General features: G+C 32.7%; 1 protein-coding gene across 1 annotated transcript; it reads left to right on the forward strand.

Annotated features, from left to right (window-relative positions):
• Nucleotides 1–1,924: 1,924 nt before the first annotated feature.
• On the forward strand, nt 1,925–23,646 carry LOC125060414 (4-coumarate--CoA ligase 1-like). The gene is made up of 9 exons (XM_047665315.1): nt 1,925–2,085; nt 4,962–5,249; nt 10,876–11,086; nt 12,971–13,333; nt 15,354–15,539; nt 17,659–17,780; nt 18,865–19,026; nt 20,253–20,420; nt 23,064–23,646. Exons 2-9 carry the CDS (start codon nt 5,058–5,060, stop codon nt 23,349–23,351), a joined length of 1,692 nt encoding a protein of 563 aa, XP_047521271.1. The 5' UTR covers nt 1,925–2,085; nt 4,962–5,057; the 3' UTR covers nt 23,352–23,646.
• The last annotated feature ends 123 nt before the right edge of the window (nt 23,647–23,769 follow it).

Raw genomic sequence — 23,769 nt, forward strand, 5'->3', positions numbered from 1 at the left:
CGAGTATTCCTACAAAAAATTAATACGTTTATGTACTATTATTTTTGAGAGCTTTGCTTACTTTTGCTGGCTGGGGGGGGGGGGGAGATAAATTGCAGTAAATCTGCTTACGTAATACTTGAACGTCCCCTTAGTGCCACTGGATTATTATTATTTATTATCGAATCATCATCTGAGAGAACGCATAAAGTTTACGCATAAGTTATAAGATTTTCTTCAATAAAACCTTTATTCTAATCTGTTTAATATTCTCTTTTTTATATTATTTCTGCATTTGCTTTAAGCATTTAAAAACTCTACTTAGGGCCGGCTTTAGGGGAGGACAAAAGAGGGGCCCCCACAATAAAGACTTTGATTTCTTTTTTCGACGAGTAAATAATTTTTCTTATGATATTTTTATATGTTTGTTAAATACTAAAAGAATCTACTTGGTTTCACAATAAATTATTGATTAAAAAATTCGACTGAGTTTTTATTTTATTTTATTTGGAAAATAATTTGGGGACAGCCTTTGTTGCCTCCAGGGCTCCAGACCCTTAAATCCGGCACTGATTACGTTAAAAATCTGTAAAAAATTGCATTGCAGTAATACTGGTATTCCTATTACATAATGACATAATTATATGCAAGCGCGCGTTTTTATCTTGGTTATTTGTATATTACGTAACATATATTATCATTTGATTATGCAAAGCCATCCACAGTGATGGCTCTGTACTTCTGTAGGACAAATAATAATAATAAAAGCCTTTATTGCTGTAATTACTTAAACTTCTACATAAAAATGTGAAGTATTAATAAATTAACACTAAAAATTAAAAATAAAATAAACACTAGATAATAATTAATCGGCAAGCCGGTTAATTTCTGTCATATAGCTTGTCCTTGGACATAGGCCTCCTCTAAGAACTTCCACTCTTACAACACGCACGCGCTCTTTTACGTAGCAACATAGGGCCAGCTGCACATCATCTTCCCATCTTTTTATTTATCTTCCTCATTTTATTTTGTAATACGACTATTTGTCACACGATGTCGTAGGACATATACGACTTCTATAATTAAGGTTAGCTGATTATTACTTGAAATTGAGCGTAAAGTAAAAATATCGTTCTTATGTTTATGTTATTATGTTTGTTTCCGTGTATGTTCCCACGAGAATGTTAGTGCGTGCTCCTATTTCAACATGCCTCCTGCTGAGGACAAATCTTTGTTTTTAATTTATTTTATTATTATTTATTGCTTAGGATGTCATGTGGAACATGGTGTAATGGTTGCAGCTCCTTACAAACGTTATGTAAAACTAAAAACTTGGCGATTAAAAAGAGTGCCGGAGAGTTTATTGCCAGTTCTTCTCTTCCGTTCTACGCCCTTGATTTCAGAACTGGCAGTAAACGTAAAATTAGAAGCATTTAATTAATATTTCTTTTTTGACGTTCATAAGTGTACCTACATTGTGTTACCTACATGAATAAATGATTTTTGACCTGACTTGACTTGACATTGTACTTTCACTACATGGATAAAAATGTACTTATTAATGTTTATGTATGATAGACATTTTCTTATAGCTATGTAAAAGGTTTTTACTTGTTCTTACACTATATCCAAATTACGGGGATCTCGATTCATCGAACCTCTACCAAATTTTTAAGCGCCTGTGCACTTGAAATCCCACGGCCCAAGAGTCTCTTCAAAGGAACAAAATCGAAAATGTAGTAATGTTGGGTATTAAAACAAAAAAAACACTTGTTACTTTTCGAATAAGATTCTGGGTTGCAACTTAATCTTAAATGTTACTAAATTATAGTTAAAGATAGAATTTGAAAGTTAAACGAGTCTCCTCAGAGCAAGTAATACATATGTACCTACAAAGAACTGTTTGCATCAAATACACATACATAGCAAAACTTCGCGTTTAGTAATCAGTTTCAGTCTGGTTCCGACCGTGCTTGGACGACATGCCATTGCGTAAATATGCGAATAAATATAGCAGCATGAGTCAGTGATATTGTGAATCGTTTGCGGTTTGTATCCTACAAAGATTAGAGCAATCACAATCAAGCAATAACAAACATAAATATCGTAAGTATTTTTTACGAGTAATAGTAGGTTGCTAGTTTTAAAACTGACATTAACTTTCTATATACATATTTCTGTAAACTAGTTTAAAAAATATGATACAAATAATTTAAAACATATACTGTCTTCAAACTGGCTATTAATAATCAAAACTCATGTGTACAATACTTGAATAACAATGATCACACGCAAAATATCTATAGTATGGCATGCATGAGATAGCAATAGCAGTAGCGTAGGTATTTTTCGTGTTTACATGCAAATTTAGATAATTCTGGAGAGTAATTTTATAAATGTTGGATTATTTCCCTCGCTACCTACTACTCGTATACCGGTACTAACTTGGTAAGCCATCATCACCAAAGCATTTAAAGGTATTATATCTGAATTAAAGCTTCTATTGTCTGCCACCAAGCAAAAATGCAAATAACAAAATGCAATGTACATATGCGTCGTCTCACTTCAGTATTGATAAGGTGACCAACTATTTTTTTTTTCAAAAAGAGTACACTGCAAGTATTTCATAGGTGAAGATAAAAGAAGAAAAAACGATAAAAAGTTTATTTTCTTTTAAAAACATATTTTTCTTCGGAGTGGATGTTGCTAAATGAGGATGTTCGTCTCATAATGTAGCCATATCCGAACAACTTTCATTTTGCATATTAAATTTGACTGTTAAGACGGCAGATAATGTTTTTACAGAAAGTTGCGACTTCTCCAATAATCATTCCCTAGTGAAAATACCCTTATAACAGCAGCATTAGTGCCCGGACAATATAACGAAATTTCTATTAAAACTAAATTATACAAATGAGTACTTTCAGAGTACAGGATTTAAAAAGAGTACGGTTTGCGAAAAAAGAGTAAAAAACTCAGTATAGTTGGTCACCTTAGTATTGAATAACTTTACCTTTTATTATCTGTCTTCACGTTCATTATCACATGTAACAAGTAGAATAATGTTTACTATGTTTGGGTAGTACTGTGAAACCCCGATGAGACATCAAGCACATTCAGTTTTGCTGATAATTTAAGTAGAGCAATCTCCTGTGCGCTCCAATTTGTTACTATTATGATTGGACACCCAAACAAGACTAGATTTAGTATTTTTCAAATATAAGTTTGAAATACCAAAAAATATATCTCTACCTTCTGTTTATTATAACTTTAAATTATATGATAAGCCTCTCGATTGGCATGAATTTTAAAATTGTTTTTTACGACAAACAATTCAAACATTTGTATCAGTCAAATTTGCATTCAACAGTCTGTGCAGTCTTACGATATGGATTATTTATTATAAATGTTTGAAGGACTTTTAAAGGTGGAAGTTTTTTCGTTATTAACTCTAATGGATTAAAATTTAAAAGTCATACAAATGTAAATGTATTTAATTTATACAAGTAACTCTTATAAGAGCAAATATTTTTAATATCAGTCTGTGAAGATCACCGTGATTGCTCATGGCGATGAACGTATTTATTTTTGAAGCGAAACTTCTTTAGATGCATGAGGGTAAAATTTTTACGGATCGTCACGAAGCTGTGCAGCGTGTTTGTCGAAGAAAAGGGAGAGACCGATTGAGAATCAGTGAGAGAGAGTGAAAAGAGCGAAGTAGCTTACAGAAATACTATTTTTAAAATTAAAATTTCGTAAAGAGAATTTATGAAATATTAGTATTTTATATTTTATGCAAAATAAATTATTGAAATCTCAAATGACGAATTGTAAATTAAAAAGCCACGTGTATCTATAATCGAAAAAATAAATTTAAAAAATTAAATTCATTAAATTCCTAACATATCTTCCTTTTTCACTCCCTCAAAGTCTCGGAAATCTAAAGTTTTAGATTTGTATAAATATGAGAGTTAAAAATTAGTTCGCCAAAGAAGTTTCACTTTTGACATGTGTACTTTGTACGCACTTTTTTTTCTTCACTGACACCAAAAAATGTAGAAGGTGATTGAGGATCAGTGGCCTGAGAGAGAACACTTATTTTAGCTATAGGTTTTTTATTAAATATAAGGGTAAGTTAATACCATAGCTGATATAAATGCAATCTACAGCAATACTGTTTAATTTTAAATATACATTATCAACATTTGACATTCGTTATAATTGAATACGTTGGGGAATGAAGTATCATATCAGATAAGTAATGTGCGTGAAAAGGAACAATGTATCTTTAATCTGTGAGCACAAATATGTATAATTGTATATGATAGTGCGGGGATAACTGATTAAATGTTTGAGGTTGCGAAAGTACAAAATATGTATGTTCCGTAATGCAAATAGTCCCAAAAACAGATACCTAAATAAGCATAAGACAGATAAACAGAGATATAAATGGTATCAAAAATCACTCGAAACTGCCAAGTGCGAGTCGGAGTAGTCTATGAAGAGGTTAAGTACCAAGTAGCCGAAAGTAGCAGACATAGATTAGGCATATGTAAATAAAGATTTTGCATATTTTTAAATCTATATTAGGGAGCGTTCAAGTATTATGTAACGTATACAAAATATATCGATTCACTTTTATACTAACCGTAATGCTTTTATTATAAATTTGCTATATTTAAGAAACAGCTGATAGTCAATAGTCAAATCATTTATTCCAATTAGACCACCAAAAATGACACTTTTGAATGTTAAATAAAATTTATAGATGATTAAGTATTAGGTACTTAAAAATTATACATTTAGACAGAGACATTTCGTTTTCACTGAAATATATTTTAGTTATTTTTAAATTAGAGTCAACCATATTATTCATAAAACGGCTATGGAACCTAAAAAACCACATCCGAACAAATTTATTACAACATCATTAGATGGCAGGTTACACAAAATAGATTTGCATTATCTACATATAATTACAGATAATTAGCAGTACGAGCGGTCAGCGGCGAGCGGAGGCCGGCGAGCCTCTCAGCATCAGTTATTAAAACATCAGCAAGGCATACAGTCGTGTCAAAATGGCGAGGAGTTTGCGTCTACTTCAACGGACATTTAATAAGTTTAATGAATCCTGTGTGAGATATAATAGTGTGTGGACGAGTGATGGAATAATAAATTCGCCATATGAAAAAATAAAGGACATACCAAATATTACACTTTACGAATATATATGGCAAAATTTGGATAAATGGCCAGAAAGGACGGCTTCGGTAAGTTAATTAAGAATTATAAATAATATTACTGTGTAACTTATGTATACATAATATGTAGAAGCCAAATAACGATTTTTAATCTGTATGTCAATTGTCAACAATAATAAACCATAAGCTACAACGCCCTATTTTATATTTTAAATAATCAACACGTATTTTATTTTGTTGGGTATTGATTGACACGAATTCTATCAATATGTAGCAAATACGATAACAAATTAAATGAAAAGCGACTACGGATTCGATGGTCTATAAATAAGTGTCATTACTATATTAGTTGAGTTGTCTAATGGGTAATTTTAATGTTTAAAGTAGATAATTTTAAAAGCAGGTCAATTTATAAATAATCAACAACATTAAATCGTTTATAGATTCGTGTTAATGTATTCTGCGCACCAAAACATGGTCGTACAAAGGTCGGACGTCGTCGAATTTTGGAGTGACCTTGATTGTTGAAGTTAACAATTTCGCTGTTAAAAAACGATTTAATTTGTCTTAATAGAATTAACATTTTTAATTTATTAATTAAATAACCGTAAAGCATTAAAAAATACAATTAAGAGGCGCGAGTGAGATTTTAAAAGACCTTTCAATTGGTGAAAACCATCCAACTGAACCATTTCTATGGGACTTCGGACGGCCTTGTGATGTATGCAAATGATAAGGTCTCGGGTTCAGTTCACAGCCGAAAATTGCGGTCGGAGTGTTTTAAAACACGACAGGGTACGACTTAAGTTGTCATGCCGACGATGCTCTCATTGTACTCCGACCGTACGTCCCATTATAGAGAATACACACTTTTCCACTTCCAGGCTATATATCCTAGAGAATTTGAGACCATTTCGTAGTAGAACCGAACCATTTATCACTTTTAGCAGCAGATGTATATTACATTAACGAAGATGATATAACATAAAAAAAACCTCTCAGATTTCTCAAACGGGTTGTACTTTTCACGGCGTCGAAAAGGGCTGTCTGAGCTGGCTGAGAGACCCACGGCCCATTGTTGTACTCTCATTCTCTTTAGGTGACCAGTCCAAAACCAGTTCGTTTCCCTATGATGTTGGGTTGCGGTACTATTTCCTCATTTCTCCCCCTCCAACTCCATCTTCCTTTTTGGACTAAGAGTTCCTTCCGGCTACAGGTAGTACGGATTCGCCACATGGTTATTATTATTCAGTGCCTGCGATAGTGGAATTAAATTGGATTATAAAGTAAAGTCAAATCATTTATTTCAATTAGACCACCTAAAATGGCACTTTTGAACGTCAAACAAAATACAAAGAAGATTCTAGTTGCCCCTTCCAAAAGGTAGTTTCGTGTGGAGAAGAATGGGCAAGAAACTCCACACTTACTCTTTTAAAATAGGTTTACAATATTTTGTTTACATTAGTTAAATAATTATATGTGAAGACAATGTACTCTTAGAATAAAACATGTTAGCCCTGCATATAATTTATATGAACAATCGATTGTGATCCTACGTCATGTTTGTTTACTCGAAAATAATTTTAATCTATACTAAAAATAATCGTAATTATTTGTGTTGCCATGATAACAATGTTAGTTTAAAGTAGATAAATTGGATGATAAATTTTACAATTCTTGTGATGGTGATAAAAACATTTTATCATACCAGTTAAAATGGATAGAAAAAAATTAATTTAATGTAATTGATGTTTTCATTGTCTTATTAATTGCCCTTATATGTTACTATTAGGTACTACTAAACTTTACCTTGAACAATAACAATTTTACTTCAATTCTTTTGTTCTTTTCAATTTTACTTCATTATACCACTAATAATTATTTATCATTGTGGTATATATGTCGCAGTCAACTAGCTTAATTAGCCGTTTAATCAAGAGCCTAGGCTCTTTACTAAACAGCGCCGTTTAACTAACGGCCTGAACGATATTCAGCCGTAGCATTTATTACAACATTTAATAAACTGGCTGGCTAATGCTTAGGAAATGAACAGGATAGGCAAGTAATGTAACGTCATGGATTCAAGTCATTATCCTAGCTCTTTGATCAAATGGCTGAATATCATTCAGGCCGTTAGTTAAATGGTGCTGTTTACTAAAGAGACTAGACTGTTGATTTAACGGCTAATTAAGCTAGTTGGCTACGATATATATACAGCCGAGGTCAAGGCGGGAATAATAATCGAATAGCTATAGTAATAGAAAAGTCATGGTACATTTTTGTATTGAAAACATAGGAAGCGCTCCGTGGGCGTATTTGCAATTATAGTGCCAACTTGGGGGATTTCCTCTTATACTTAGGGGAAAACAAGATGTCCAGGGGGATTTTTAGGGGTAAATTTTACAATTTATATTAATCCTCGAACCCAACCAACAACTAAACTAAATACAAAGTCCAATCGTGGCTATAGCTAATACTCCAAGATATAAATAATGGCTCAACGGTTAGAAAAGTACAAAATACTCTAAAATAATGTATAAAATATATATACCAAGAAAAGTTAAAAAATATAATCATTACTTGATACATATTATTAGCTCTTCAATTAATATATGTAAATGTGTAAAATACAGCCGCATAACCACAACAGAAATTTTATACTAATTAAATTTATTTTTAATTCATATTTGAAATTACCTATCAAACTATACAATAAAAAAATTAGGGATTTTTAATCAATATTTAGGGATATTTGAAGTTCGTAGGGGGAACATTCTGTAGGAGACAGGAGTTGGCATGAGGCATCACTGAAGGAAACTGGGAAGTCTTAACTTAACTCTTAAAGTCTTAACCTAAAGTCTGAACGTCATGTGTCGTGTGTGCACTGTGCAGTTGTAAACTAGAAAAAAAAATGGAATGTCGAAGCTTTTCGAAACTATCGTTAATGTGCCATAGCTCATAAGAATTAAGAATAATGAATAATCTTCAAACTTTCCACTCACGGCTACGTGTTCATACGTGCTATTTGTATAATATAGGTAAGTTATAACACAAAACCCTTAACTGTTTTGGTAAGATTTTTACAAAACTTAAGTGTAAGTATCTTTGATATGTTTTTTATGATTTTACATAGGTTTTATAAAATAGAGGTACGAAAAAAAAAGCGCTTAGCGCCTTTGCTTTAGTATTTAAATTGTTATTGCTTTTTTGGAAAATAGTCTACATATGGCTTTTTGTTTATGTATTCAATGATATAAGATCTAATTAAAACGGACAAATACAGTCAAGCTGTTTTAGGATTAACCTAGATCATCTCTGTAATCTTGACCATAGAATAGTTAATAATTTTCATGAACAATACTACTATTGTGAAGCCAACGTGTCTTGCTGAGGACAATAGGAATCATAGTCGCACAAGAATTATAATTAACATTTCAATTTGTAGCATGTGCAACATAGCTATTTATTATTGAGATCCTTTCCCTGAAGATATTAAATAAAAATATAGATCATGATATTAAAAGCATCCTATAATCAAGATCAATTGATGGTTAATGCCATAGTGAATTTATATAATTTATATTAATACTAAACAATTATTTTCAATATATGTGTTTTGCTGTCTATTCATACATTAAAGACTATCTAGGGTAATAGAACATTCTCATATAATTTTATGATTCAAAATTTTAATCATGTGATCAGGACGGGATAACCACCATCTAACAATAATACCAACTATTAAAAGATCTTAGAACAAAATAATTCACACTCACTCTGCTGGTGCTGCGACACAAAACTTTTACTAAAAAACTATAAAATTACTATAGGACTACTGGATTTTTTTATGTAAATTAAATTTAAAGTGTACTTGATACATAACTATACAGAAATTTAATAAAATATAACAGTAAATCAACATGTAATATAACATAAGATATCCAAAGAACTATTAATGTATATAATTACTATAAAGAACTGTAATTATGCACACAACTTACCTTACAGTAAATCACAAATCACTGCTACATTTAAAATAAAACAGAAAAAAACCAATATGGTTTATAAAACACCAGCATCCAAATTACTTTGAGCTGTATCGGCCATAGCTTTTGCTTCCCTAAGTATTCCAACGCATATATTTTATTCTTAACATGACTATGGCACTGCAGAAGCTATTAGTTTCTATAAAAACAGGTGCAGTTGATATTGAACAATGCGGTTGGGCCCAATTTGTTCAGTTACTAGTAGTTGGTACTTGAGACTTAAATTTAGCTTATTGTATGCTATTACAGAAGATGTAGAGGTGTCCTTAGTTGATGGGCACCTAACGGCTACACTTATATAAATAACCCAGTATCTTTGTTCTCAAATTCTATACAAATATGGTAATTGCTCGAGAGAAAACTTAATTTCTTTTAACTTAGTTATTTTACTACTACATAGCATCTGAACTATTGGCGTTTGATAGTTCCATTAATATTCCTGGTGTTATTTCTGTGTTATGTTGATGTTTTCACCAGCGCGGCGCCTGTTGCCATTTAATTGACGCCACACGCTCAACATTTTAATTCGCAAAGTCAAAAATCATTTATTAATGTAGGTAACACAATGTACACTTATGAACGTCAAAAAAATAAATACACATTAAATGCTTCTAATTTTACATTTACTGCCAGTTCTTAAATCAAGGGCGTAGAACGGAAGAGAAGAACTGGCAATAAACTCCGCCACTCTTTTCGCTTGAGTCAAAATCTTAAGTCGCAGGTTGACCAACGTTTAAAAATGAAAACTGCGCTTGTAATCCACGATCATGATTGCTATTTGAAGAAATAATTATGTGGTTTATATAAAAAATAAAGAGTTAAATATAAGAGACTTTCCTCCAACTTTGATTTTGTTCCCTTTGAACTCTTGGAGCGTGGGGTTCAAGTGCACAGGCGCTAATTAAAAATGTAAGTTGACGCCTGGTAGATAGTACCAGTGACCCTAGAGCTGGTGCTTTTCTCGCTCAACGAATAAGTATCGGAATACAGCGAGGTAATGCTGCCAGCGTTAAAGGTACACTGCCACAGGGACCAAACTTTTTAAATATATTATTATTATTTTTTAATAAATAAATGATCAAATCATAATTTACCAGAATATTGGCGTAAGTGAAGTTTGATAAAAAGAGAAATCTCTGCCCTACTGAAAACTTATTTTAGGAATTCTGTTACCTTAGATGTTGTCACTGGAGAATCGCAGAAAATTAATTGATGTATCGTTTGCCATTAAGATACTTAACAATCAGGTAGATTGCCCCAACCTTTTAACAAAATTTAAATTTCGTGTACCCAGTAGACATCCCAGACATCCCATTATCCCATTTGTCCCTCCATTCCGGAGAACGCGTATTGGCCAAAATTCACCGATGTCCAGATTGAGCACTCTGTTAAACGAGCTGGATCTGGATATCCATAGTTTCTCCCCTCACACATTAAGAGCGATTTTCGTTTAATGTTTATTTAAATTATATTATTGTTTTGCTTAATTTATTTTTATTATTTCTTATATGCTATGTTTGTCTGTAAGTGCTAGACACATTAAAATTTTTATTTTTATTTTGCTTTTATCAATGTATCAGTGTGCCGAGCGTTGGCAAGCTTTTTTATTTATAAATAAATAAATTTCTTGAATACACGTATAATTGCAGATATGTTCGGCCACTGGACGTGGATACACCTATGAACAAGCATTCAAATTATCAAATACTTTCGCTGCTAATCTCAGGAGAAAATTAAACATTCGTGATGGCGACACAGTTGCGGTTATCCTGCCGAATGTCCCAGATTTTCCACTGGTTGCTTTGGGTATTTTGGAAGCTGGCGGAGTTATAACAACCGTCAATCCTATTTACACTGCACGTACGTTGTTCTTTTAACTATTAAACGTAATAGAACGAGATCCGGCTGCAGGATTAGTGCGTTCATCTGTTTTTTTGCTAAAAACCAAATTTTTATGTATATTTATAATTAGGAGATTATGTATGTTTAATTAAAATATTTTTAATTGAATTGAATGGCTTAAAAGCGTCGCACAGCCGGCAATCGCTATCCTCGTCTAAGGGCCGATTTACATTATCTTAGTGTTTAGCAGAGTGCTTTAGGATAGTACTTTAGTTGAAACATGTAAACGCTACTTGCTTTAGTACGGTTCTACTTGCTTTAGTACGGTTCTACTTGACTTTCAAGTTTCAAGTCAAAATAGAATCGCTTTTTATTTTTGTTTCAAGTGATACCCCTCCCGCGCCCGCGCACCCCCCGAGATCTTCCTTCGTTGTGTGTAAACACGTAATTTAGTAAAATCTTTAGGAGAGTGCATAAGTGCCGTGAAACGCGTGCGTGTTTTTTTGATTTTTAAAGATGGCTAAATGGTCGGAAGATACAACTTTCAAATTTGTGTCTGAATATGTTGTTCACGAATGTTTGTGGAACGTTAAAAACAATTTATACAAAAACAAACAGGCTAGGCATTCGGCATACACTGCCTTAAAAGAAGCTATTTTGTTTATTATTTATATTTAGTTTATTTATTTCGAATAAAATCTCGTCTTCTATTTGTTCCATAACTACAGTCAGTATTTTGCGTAGAATAGAGTGTATTTGCCGACGTCGTTGCGCGTTCATTGTGGCGCTGTAATGATACTCTACTGGAAGAAATGTAAACGTTCACTCGCAACGCACTAAAGCACTAAAGAACTTGCCTTTCAAGTTGTACTAAAGCACTCTCCTAAACACTAAAATAATGTAAATCGGCCTTAACAAATGGTGTTATGCGTTAACTTTCTTTCACTCTACCTTAAATATTTATCATCTTTAACCAGCAACCCTTATTTGCAGCCATATTTAATTAGGCAACCATATTTGATAATTAATAGAAAAATATACATATTCTCCTAATTATAAATATACATAAAAATTTGGTTTTTAGCTAATAACAGATGAACGCACTAATCCTGCAGCCAGATCTTAGACTATAGTGGGAACCTTAAACTAAACGTTTTATTTTTTTGAGAATCGAGTTTTAATAGGTGTATTATTATTTTAAGAAGATCCTTAAAATTCAATTAAAATTTTGTATTTTTTAATACGGCTAGAATTACGTTTTAGTTATACAGTCAAAACCGTTTACGACGACATCGTTTAGAAAAACATACCGGTTTTATTGACCAAAATCAAAGGTCCCTGCTGAATTTTATTGTATTAGGTTCTTAATAACAATGTCATCGGCTGTTAATGCTATCGGTTTACGACGAAATATGAGTAGTCCCTTCGATGTCGTTATAACAGATTTTGACTGTGGCGTTGTCCTAATTGGCGAAGATCGCACGATGACACGATGCGGTCTCGTCGTGCGATGAGTTCAAACATACAGATTTCATCAGAGTGTTCTATTTGCCTCGCAAGTAATCGTGCGAGCACATGAAATGCTTTAATAACGATCGTACAATGCGTTTGATCGTGCGATCATGTAATCAAAGCAACAGATCTCTTTTGAGTGTCCTAATCGGTTACTACGCGATGCGTCGACGAGCGCCAGCCATCGAACGATGGCATCACACGATGGACATCGCGCGACCTATTAGGACACCTGTTAGGTCATCGCACGACCACTTTGATCGTGAGATGAAAAACGCATCGCGCCATCGTACGATCGCTCCCAATTAGGACGCCGCCTAAATCTCCAAAATAAAGGTTCTTGCCTTAATACAATAGTCATCATTCTAATCAATCAAGTTTTAATTTCAGATGAAATCCAACGTCAACTTTTGATGTCTGATGCAAAAGTTGTTGTGACACTCCCAGATAGAGTTGGTGTGGTTCGGGATGCTTTAAAAATAGCCAAACTTAATTTACCAATAATAGTTGTGAAAACAAACGGACAATCCATAGCTGATGGAACAATAGCATTTAATGAACTAAGCGAAGATGTTCACGTTGACAAATCGTGTCTAAAAGAAGTAAAACGAAATATAAATGATATTTGCTTTCTTCCTTATTCAAGTGGAACTACTGGGCTGCCGAAAGGAGTTGAATTGACTCATAAAAACATTATTGCTAATTGTGAACAAATTAATGAGCCAAAGATAATGTGTCACAATGAAACTACAGGTAATAAGGGTAAACTTATAGTATAAGATCCCGATATACAACGACCTTCACCGAGATGCTTATTTAATGAAACGTATTTTATATTTAATTTAATATGTCAATAAATATAATCCATATGGGTTGCCTAGCAAATTTCAGTCCAGAGTATGTTTAATTAATATTAAAAAAAAAATATTTTTTTTATAATTTGCATGTAGTAGTGGCCTTCATACTTTCGATTGGTGTAGAATTTATCTAATAATCATACCGGTGAAATGTTTAAAAAATATTTTTAAAAAAATATTAATAAAAATACTCTGGACTGAAATTTGCTAGGCAACCCATATGGATTATATTTATTGACATATTAAATTAAATATAAAATACGTTTCATTAAATAAGCATCTCGGTGAAGGTCGTTACATATCCAAACTAGTATTGGAAATTTAAACCAATTGGAAGATGGTTATGGGTCTCTTGTTTTAATTTTGGCTAGCGATGACAATCATAAATTAAACTTTTAATATTACTACGTATTTAAAACCAAATATTTTGATATAAATTGTGAAGTGCAGTCTACCTTGAAATTCTTATATGAAATCGTATTCACAAAAACACTTTTTTATAACAAGATGTTTTTATTGCATTATTTTTCCTGCTTTATCTTTAATATTTAGATAATAAACTTTTTGCAACTTTCAAATACATAGTAATAATAATAATTAAAAACATTATTGGTTACCTTTAAAGCAGAATTTTGTAATTTAACAAAATCAAAGTTGGAGGAAAGATTCATATTAACTGAAAAAAAAAATCTTTAGTTCAGTTCACTTACAAGGGCACACCGTGTCTTAATAATTAAATTTACTATACGTAATTATACATAAAATACATATCAATATTAGGTGCATACGAGGGTGGATCCAAAAGTTCTAAGCCAGACCAAGAACGTGAAAGAGTAGTTCGTGTAAATAATTTTTCATTTTTCGACATAAGCTCCATCTAGCTCAACACACTTCACTTTTACTTGACTAACTATTATTTCAATACTCCTCTTAGAAACCCCAGTCGCATCTGATGTCAAATTAAATATAATATTTTTTCATTAAACTGTTTTTATTAAGATGCTTAAAATAATTAAAAATATTGTGCACCATTTCACGAGATTGCCCTGGTAATGTTTGAAAAAAGATCAACATGTATAAAATAATAATAATATAAAACAGTAAAGAAAAACCATAACTGTCTCTTTTATACTCATAAGCTTGACCGAGCGCGAGAGAGACGGACAGTCTTCATGATGTATTTGTGATTGTATTTCAGTTTGACATCACGTCTCGCGCTTATTCAGACACTACACAAGCACAAAGTGTAAATGTGTTGAAGCCGCCAGCTTTAGATAACATACCTATATTTCAATATGTCTAATAATACCAAATATTTATAACAATAATTTAGTAAAATTAATAATAATTTATACATTATTATTGCAGACGTATGAAACTAGAAATTGATTTAATATATATCGATAATGATAATATAACCTTATTACATTTTTCACCCAGTTTACAGTGTTTTTGTAGTGAAAACATTTGATTTAATTCAATAATAAAAATTAATCTGTCCAATTGCAGCTAACTAAAGTGCTTTTTTGTCTCTTTCCATCACAGCGTAAACACAATTTGTTAGAAAGAGACAAAGGTATTGTCTTTTATTGACATAACTTTCACACATTTGATAGTAAAACGGATTGAAGTTATGTATTTACAATAATTTTTCATAATTTTAAATTTAACCGACGTTTCGCGTTTACAGCGTGCGTGGTCACGGTGACTGAAAACAAAAGGTGTTGAATGTCAAAAAGTATCACAGCTGTAGAAAAAGTTGCATTATCTGTATTTGTCTTCGCGGTTTTTTTCCATCTTTTAGTCGATACTAACTCCTTCATAAAATTGTTTTATTATCAGACACAAAGGTTTCAATAAAAGAGTGCATTTGCTTTGGTTTATGAATAAGTAAATAATTTAATTTTAAATTACAGCAAAACACCAAGATTCGGTTTTAGCGGTTCTGCCATTCTTCCATATTTATTCAGCATCAGTGCTGATGTTCCACAAGATGTCGCAGGGAATCAAGTTGGTTGCGGTTCCGAAGTTTCAGCCGGAGGCATTTCTACACGCTCTTGAAAAGTTCAAAGTTAATATCCTGTTCTGTGCTCCTCCAATAGGTGAGTTTTAATAAAATCCGACAATTTTTTTAACAACGTGCTGACGTTAAGGCAGGTGGGTAAAACAAAATTCTTACAAAATCTTAACAGTTACCACTAATGCGATAGAACGCCACAATAATACCTACACCGATTATCCTACAATTAAAAAATATATACATATGTACTTAGATCTTATAACTAATAATATAGCATGCAACTGTCGTGAACTCAGCCAGTGTACAAACAAATAGGTCTACCTCGACAGAGATTTTATTTATTGAAGTTATACTTCTTTGACACAAAATTAACATAATGAAGTTAGTTCTAGGTGGCATGAAAATCGATAATAACTATGTTCAAGTTGTATATTCTAGTATTTTATATTTAAAACACGTGTTTCGTAACAGTACAATTAAAAAGTGTGAATAAATAAATATTATTTTGGTGTTTTTATTAAATCAATTTCATATACGACGGTGATAGTAGTTACTAATAATAATTTTATTGATTAATTTTAATATTTATCGTTAATCACTACTGCATTTTAGTTATTTTTTTTCCATACGCCAAAGAAGTATAACTTCTAACGCACTCTTTTTTTATTTGTATTGCTCGCATGAGTGGCTCTTCGCTAAGCAAGTTATACTGATACATAATAATATTATAAATAAAAGAAAGAACCGACAATCACATATATAATCAAATATTAATTAAAAATACCTTATAGGTTTTTAGTATGATTTAAAAAACTATTTATTAAAACACGTTTCATTATCACAATTCTGCCCTGCGATTCTGTAACTCACTTCACGAACTCACACAGCGGTTTTCGCATCGGCGGTCTCTCTCAAATCAGTCGTGAAGCAGTCATTTTATGATTTGGCATTCTGAAAAGGTGGGAGCTTGTACTTTATTGTTTATCAGAATGCCAAATCATAAAATGACTGCTTCACGACTGATTTGAGAGAGACCGCCGATGCGAAAACCGCTGTGTGAGTTCGTGAAGTGAGTTACAGAATCGCAGGGCAGATGTTTCTCTACCCATTAGTTGACTCTAAATAAATAAAATTGATAAGAATAACGTCTGAGTTTAGTCTTTCAGCATATTACTCGACGCGTTTTGTCACGCGTTTGTACGTAAATATCTTGTTTATGGTTTCATCTATTGAATAAATAAAATAATAAATAAAAGTGCCTGACACACGCCGTCGACTTTTCGGTCGGTACTTTATTATACACAATAACAGGCGCTCAACTAGTTCTAGGTATATGTGAACGATGTAAAGCAAAGAAAAAACTTTATTATACACAATATACAGGATATTTAGGTAAACTAAAGTTCACCACACTAGGATTCCCTGTGTTGTGAGCGCCAGTCTCTTCCTTTTGACATGTTAACTGTACTTTATGATTTCTACATAATACAAATTTATAACACAATATAATACTATTTTTGCACAATAAGTTAATAATAATATTTTCTTTATCAGCATGGGACAGTTGATAAATTATTGTTTGAGATTTTTAGTAATTATATAATGTGAGTTTTGAAATCTTAGTGATAATTTGTTTTTAAGAAACTGGTTAAAGATGAACTATAAGGATTGATAAGCCTCTTAACTCTTTTAACAGTATTTAAACATTTTTCCACGGATAAAGCAACTTCAACGAAAGACTCTTAAACAAATCTCATAATTTAAACAACCTTGCAATTTATAGAAAAGATGGCGGCTGTTTATGACCAGCTGTGAATCTATGATTATATTTGATTACCTTGATTAATTATTATTATTATTTATTTTTTAATTTCTTTATTTTACAAAGTAATATAATATAATCACAATATGTTACATTAGAAAACCTCTGTGGTTTGTATTAATGTAACCATAGCAGTCTTGTTTAGGAGCGCGACAAATGCATATAAAAGTAGTTTTTTAATTTACTGTTTATGTTGGTTGGCGGTAGGCAATCTAATATATGATTTGGTAGACCATTTATTAGCCGCGGTAGCAAATACCTCAACGTTAGTTCTCTATCTATCTATAATAATGTAAATAAATAAAAAATATCTAGTTATATTTGTTATCGGTAATGAAGTAGGTAATTTTTATCTAAGAAAATTGTTCGATAATTCCAGTGTTTCTGATGGCGTCACACCCGGCGGCGAATTCAAAGACATACCAATATTTAGACATAGTAATAAATGGTGCAGCTCCCTGTGCAGCGTCTGATGCTGATCGGTTTCTTGCTAAAGTAGAGGTAAAAATACTATCTGTAGCATTTCCTTTCTTTTTTCTCTTCTTTTCTGAGTATTGTCAAGTATTTGTTAAAATAAAACATTTATACTAGCTAGTTGTAGCATCCACGGAGCACTTTAAATTTTTCCATCCGATTTTTTTCCACGAATCAATTACGATTCCTTCTTCATTTTACATAAAAGAGGGTAGATCTTAGTGATGTGCATTCAATGTCTACCATTGACAGTTATAATGCCTTTATAACTGTCAATGGTAGACACCATTGACATATCTAGAGGATACATGACGTACGGAAGAAAGCGTTTTGACCAAATAGATATAATTATTATAAATCAGTAGCGCTACAACCTTTTTAGATCTGGGCCTTAGATTTATGTATCTTTTTCAGTCTAACAGGCAAGTAAGTTATCAGCCTCCTGTGCATGACACACGCCGTGGCCGTAGACTTTTTGGGTCTAATTCGAATTTTTCCTTCTCCGTTCGAGCGAAATTAAATGCGAAAATAGAAAGAAAGTCCGTTGGAAAGCCGGGGATCGAACCTACGACCTCAGGGATGAGAGTTGTTCGCTGATGCCACTAGGCCACCACTGCTGCTATAAAATATAGATAGATAATCGTATTAAGCAATTGGATTTTTGAAAAAAAAAAATTGATTTTTTTAATGTATTTTAAAAGTTTATTGTTAATAATATTGATGTTTAATGCAAAAAACTTAAAAATGCGCCATGAATGATCGATCACCATGTTGTGACGTCATAATGTTAAAGCAATCTAACATATATATAGGTATATAGTATGTTTAATATATTAAATATTAATATTAATTAACAAAATTAAATAGATCAAAACACTGTATTTATTATTTTTCTATCAACTGCATAAGTGAAAACTAACATTATGACGTCACACGCGCTCGGGTTTGTTCGGCGTGTTTTCGGTACTGGATTCAAAAATTATTTATTATTTTGAAATAACTTTTGTATTATTGCGAAAAAAAATAAAAAATAGTTTTGTTATAAAAGTTATACATCTTTCCCTTTATCACAATTTTTTTTTTCAAAAACCCAATTAAACGCATTTTTCAGCGAAAAATCCGTTTTGGACAAGGATACGGCCTTACGGAGACTTCACCAGTTGTGTGTATAGGTGCAAAGGGGTGTACAGACTATAGTGTTGTTGGAAACGCTGTACCTAGTACGGAGCTTAAAATTGTCGACCAAGACTTGAAGACTTTGGGACCTAATCAGGTAAACGTCTTAAATATTATTTAACAATACAATAATTATTATTTATATTAGGGCTGTTTTACATTTGGATCCCAGTGCTAATCTTTGGGAAATTATTATTTAAACAACTGGTGTCTAAGACCCATAAATAAAAATAAAATATGTTTATTAAGGAATATAAGATACAGGTATCACTTATCATTATTTAATTTGAATAGGTAGATATCCCTACTCATCGGCAAAGAAGACAGAGGGTGTAGGCCGAGAGAAAAAGCCGGCGTATAAAACTCTCGGTTCTATCAAACTAGTGATTTTCGACATAATTTTGGCTAGAAATTGTCAGGATTTATGGGGAAGATTCAGAAACAAGACTATACCCAGAAAATACCATCCGTATCACCTCGACGCCCGTCGTTCCACAACTGAGCGTTTTTTAAGGCAGTTTTTGCTGCCGCGCACCACCACTGTGTGCAACCAGTGAAGTATTTCCGAACCAATTCGACTTCGGGTCCTTTAAAATTCTTAAACGGCCGGCGCTTCTGGCAATGTGAGTGTCCATGGGCGGCGGTATCACTTAATATCAGGTGAGCCTCCTGCCCGTTTGCCTCCTATTACATAAAAAAAATGGGTGCGTGTACTTATGTACGCGCGTAAGAAGTAAAACTTCTATGGTATTATTAAAAATAGTTTTTGATTGCATGCAAATAATAAATTACAATTAAATAATCAAAGACTGGAAAAGGAGTCATTATAGTCAATAAAGTTCAGTTTACATTTGAAAAATTAAATAAATAAATATATATTATTATTCTACATTAAGTGTAACATAAATTCTATTATTATTCGAATGTTGTTTTTAAATTATGTCCAATGCCGTAGCATCTTCCGTGGGCAACTTCATTCTGTTAATTTTGTGTCACGGTGCGCGCGCATCGTAAAATTTCACGCTCATCAATTTTTCATAACGCGCCTAAAGAAGTATAACTTCAAAAATGTCGAATATATTTCCGACTCATTTCTTCACTATGCGATCTAAAAGTCCTATCAGTCAAACCAAATCAAATCCAATATTTAGGTTTTGTGCCGTATATTTAATAGATTATCTTCTAGTTTTTTCGATATAAGTTACTTTTTTATTTTATCATGGCGCCGGTATCTATTAACATCAGAGCAGAACATCATTATTTTTTATGTAAAAAAATTAAATTAAGTTTTTAATAAATCTAATTTAATAATCATTTTCGCAGCTCGGTGAGCTATTGATACGAGGTCCTCAAGTCATGAGAGGATACAGGAATAATCCTGAAGCGAACGCTGCAACATTCAGCGATGATTGGTTTAGAAGTGGTGACGTCGCTGTTGCCGATGAGAATGGAGTCATCAAAATTGTTGATAGATTTAAGGAGCTTATCAAGGTAAAAATAAATTTAAGTGATTTACTAAATATATATATTTAATATGTATAACATCGACTTGGCATCCCTGATGTCGTAGGTTTGATCCCCGACTGTGCACAAATGGACTTTGTTTCTATGCGCGCATTTAAGATTCGCTCGAACGGTTAAGATAAACATCGTGAGAAAACCGGCTCGCCTTTGACCCAAAAAGTAGACGGCGTGTGTCAGGCATAGGAGGCTGATCACCTACTTGCCTATTAGATTGATAAATGATCATGAAACAGATTCAGAAATCTGAGGCCAAGACCTAAAGAGGTTGTAGCGCCACTGATTTATTTGCATTTTATATATTGAACATAGTTCCTGGTCAACGGAATTCAAATAATAGAGGATATTATTTTTACTCCTTATAAACCACTCATGCAAAACAAAAAAAAATAAAAAATACAATATATGTAAAGCGGCCAAGGTAAAATAACCTAAACGGAAAGAGAACATTCAAGTGTATAATTAAAACTTTAATTAACTCATCAGAATCACTACATGAAAAACTGACTAACAAAGGGAGCGTTCAAGTATAACGCAATTTTTAACAATTTTAGAGGCTCCCTCCCCCCTATGTAACGCACCATAACGTTTTTCTGTAACTAACGTTACGTAACATTTAAGTGATCATTAAAGACACAATCATGTTAAACAAAGTAATACCTTGGTTATTGTATTAATTGCGTTTGCAGTTGTAATAAACAAAAAAAGAGATTTTTAAGTTATATGTATAACATCCATTATATGTTCTAATTACTTTTCTTTGTTTTTTTTTTCTTTAGCCATTTTCCAAATTTTGTTGGCATTTTTTGGTACAATTGTGCTGGCAAGTTAATATGATAGCTTTTATATGCCATGAACAGCTGACGATGCAAATTTTCCGCTTTCGAGGACATTACACAATGACAATGTGCTTCTGTTTAAAACTTTAATAAAATAAAAATCACTTACACACAGTCGAGGGATTCCCCGAAACATAAACTTAGGAAAGCAAAAATAAAAGTAACGTACAATACAATAAAGGGATTCCCCGTACAAAACGAAAAGGGTTGTCAATTTATCCCCCCGTTTTTTTATTATGATAAAAATGTTACGTAACGCGTTGTTTAAATAAAAACCCCCACCCGCCCATGTAACGCACTGTAACGCTTCAAAAGACCCCCCCTCCCCCCAAATTGCGTTACGTAATACTTGAACGCTCCCCAAAAATATCAAAATATATAAGAGTCTTTCCTGCAACTTTCATTTTGTTCCTTTTGGAGTAGACTCTTGGGCCGTTGGGCACAGGCGCTAATTAAAGATTTAAGTTGTCACCTGGTAGATAGTTCAGGGTCCCCAGAGCTGGAGCTTTCCTCGCTCAACGAATAGGTATCACGAAACAAGGAAATGCTGCCAGGATCAAGGGTACACTGTCCCAACTTTTTAAATTATAACTAGCGGGTTCAAGGCACCGATCTCACTTTTAATCACAATCTTCTCAACCACATATCACATAGACCCAACGCCTCATCACCACAATGTTCCACTAAATATTCATTTCTTAACCTTATCCTATCCTCATCAATCGTGACTTGTATAATTCTTATGTTTCCTTTTACATCACTATTCGCTGTTCATGTATTTGTAAGATTAGCTTTTAAGTTTTTAGTTTGTTATTAATATTTTTATATTTTTGTATTACTTTAGATTAAGGATTCTGCACTTCTCGCACGCATGTTTCTTTTTTTTTTTTTAGTTTTTCTATTAACTAGGGTTGCCTGGAAGAGATCGCTTATTAGCGATAAGGCCGCCCGTTGCATCCCTTATAATTTTTATGTATTGTGTTTCTTTTATTTGCAACGAAGTGTAAATAAATAAATAAATATTCAATCAGAACTACCCCGCGTTCCCTGAACGGACTGTCCAAAGTCAAGACCCCATTTGAGGCATTAGCTCGGCTCTGATTGGTCGTATTTTTATTCGTTAAGTAATGATTCTACATTACATATATGAAATTTTGATTCTTAAAAGTAATAGAAGAAATCTCAATTGTTAAGGGGCCATCCATAAAGTACGTCACACGTTAATGGGGAGGGAGGGTATCACCGAAGTGTGACATCGTGTGACAAGGGGCATGGGGGGGTCAATACTTTTGTAACGTCACATTTTAAAATTTAAAATACTAAAACCATTGATATACAAAAAACCCAAGATGCACAGTCTCGAATAAAAGTAACGCTCGAAAGTGTCCCGAAACAATATTTCTGTCTCTTTCTATAAGTTACAAGCATATATTATTGCAAAATCAACCTTACGCGAATTGTTTAAAGCTGTTATTACAACGATTATTTTTAAATACATACATAAATTTAAAAAATGTGTGACATCACATCAATAGGGGGGGGGGGGGGGGGGGTTATAAAAATGTGACAACCTGTGACAAGGACGGGAGGAGGGGTTCAAAAGTCCTAAAATTCGTGTGACGTACTTTATGGATGGCCCCTAAAAAAAGCAACAATAAAAATCAACTGTCAATTGACTCGATCAGAACATTTTCTGATCATCAGAGCATTCCCTGATTTATAAACAGAATCAAGTTATCTAAATATTTTCTAACCTCAAAATTCCTCATTCCAGGTGAAAGGATTCCAAGTACCTCCAGCTGAGCTAGAGGCAGTACTTCGCGACCATCCTTCAGTGAAAGATGCTGCTGTCATTGGAGTTCCACATTCCAGCAAAGGAGAAGCACCGAAGGCCTTCATAGTACTTAAAAATGACGCCAAAGCTAACGTTAAAGACATCACCAGTTTCGTCAACGAGAGAGTAGCTTCATACAAACAAGTGAATGACGTAGTGTTTATAGATTCTATACCGAAAACAGCGTCAGGAAAGATACTCAGAAAGGAATTGAAGGAGATGAATTGATTTTACTTCTTTGAATTTTGTATTTTGATGCTTTAAATAGGTTGAAATGATTACAGTTGTAGGTGAAGAGTTTTATATTTGAAAACAAGAAATAAATACTCTATTTTATTAAAGCGAAAACAATTAATACAAACTGAGAATAGAGTTGGGGCCCATTTTGGATTAAAGTTATTTTCCCTAACTCGGCTTAAAGCTGCTGTCACTAGCAACACTGTTTTTCAATTGATCAAACTATCTTGGAGTGACAGCTGTACTAAACAAAACAGAAACTTAACAATTAAAAAAAATATAAAGAAAAAATAAAATCAAATATGTATTTAAAAAAACAACATTTAGACTTTGTTATTTTACTTGAAAACATATTATACTACATTTTATAAATATTGCTAAATGTTCTAACCAAAAAATCTTATTCAAA

This window comes from Pieris napi, chromosome 21 (genome assembly GCF_905475465.1).
Source record: "Pieris napi chromosome 21, ilPieNapi1.2, whole genome shotgun sequence".
In the NCBI taxonomy this organism is placed as follows: domain Eukaryota; kingdom Metazoa; phylum Arthropoda; class Insecta; order Lepidoptera; family Pieridae; genus Pieris; species Pieris napi.

Coding starts and splice junctions, on each gene's coding strand:
- LOC125060414 (XM_047665315.1), top strand. CDS start 5,058: ATGGCGAGGAGTTTGCGTCTACTTCAACGGACATTTAATAAGTTTAAT. Junction 11,087..12,970: donor CAATCCTATTTACACTGCAC/GTACGTTGTTCT, acceptor TTTTAATTTCAG/ATGAAATCCAACGTCAACTT. Junction 19,027..20,252: donor AGACTTTGGGACCTAATCAG/GTAAACGTCTTA, acceptor TCATTTTCGCAG/CTCGGTGAGCTATTGATACG.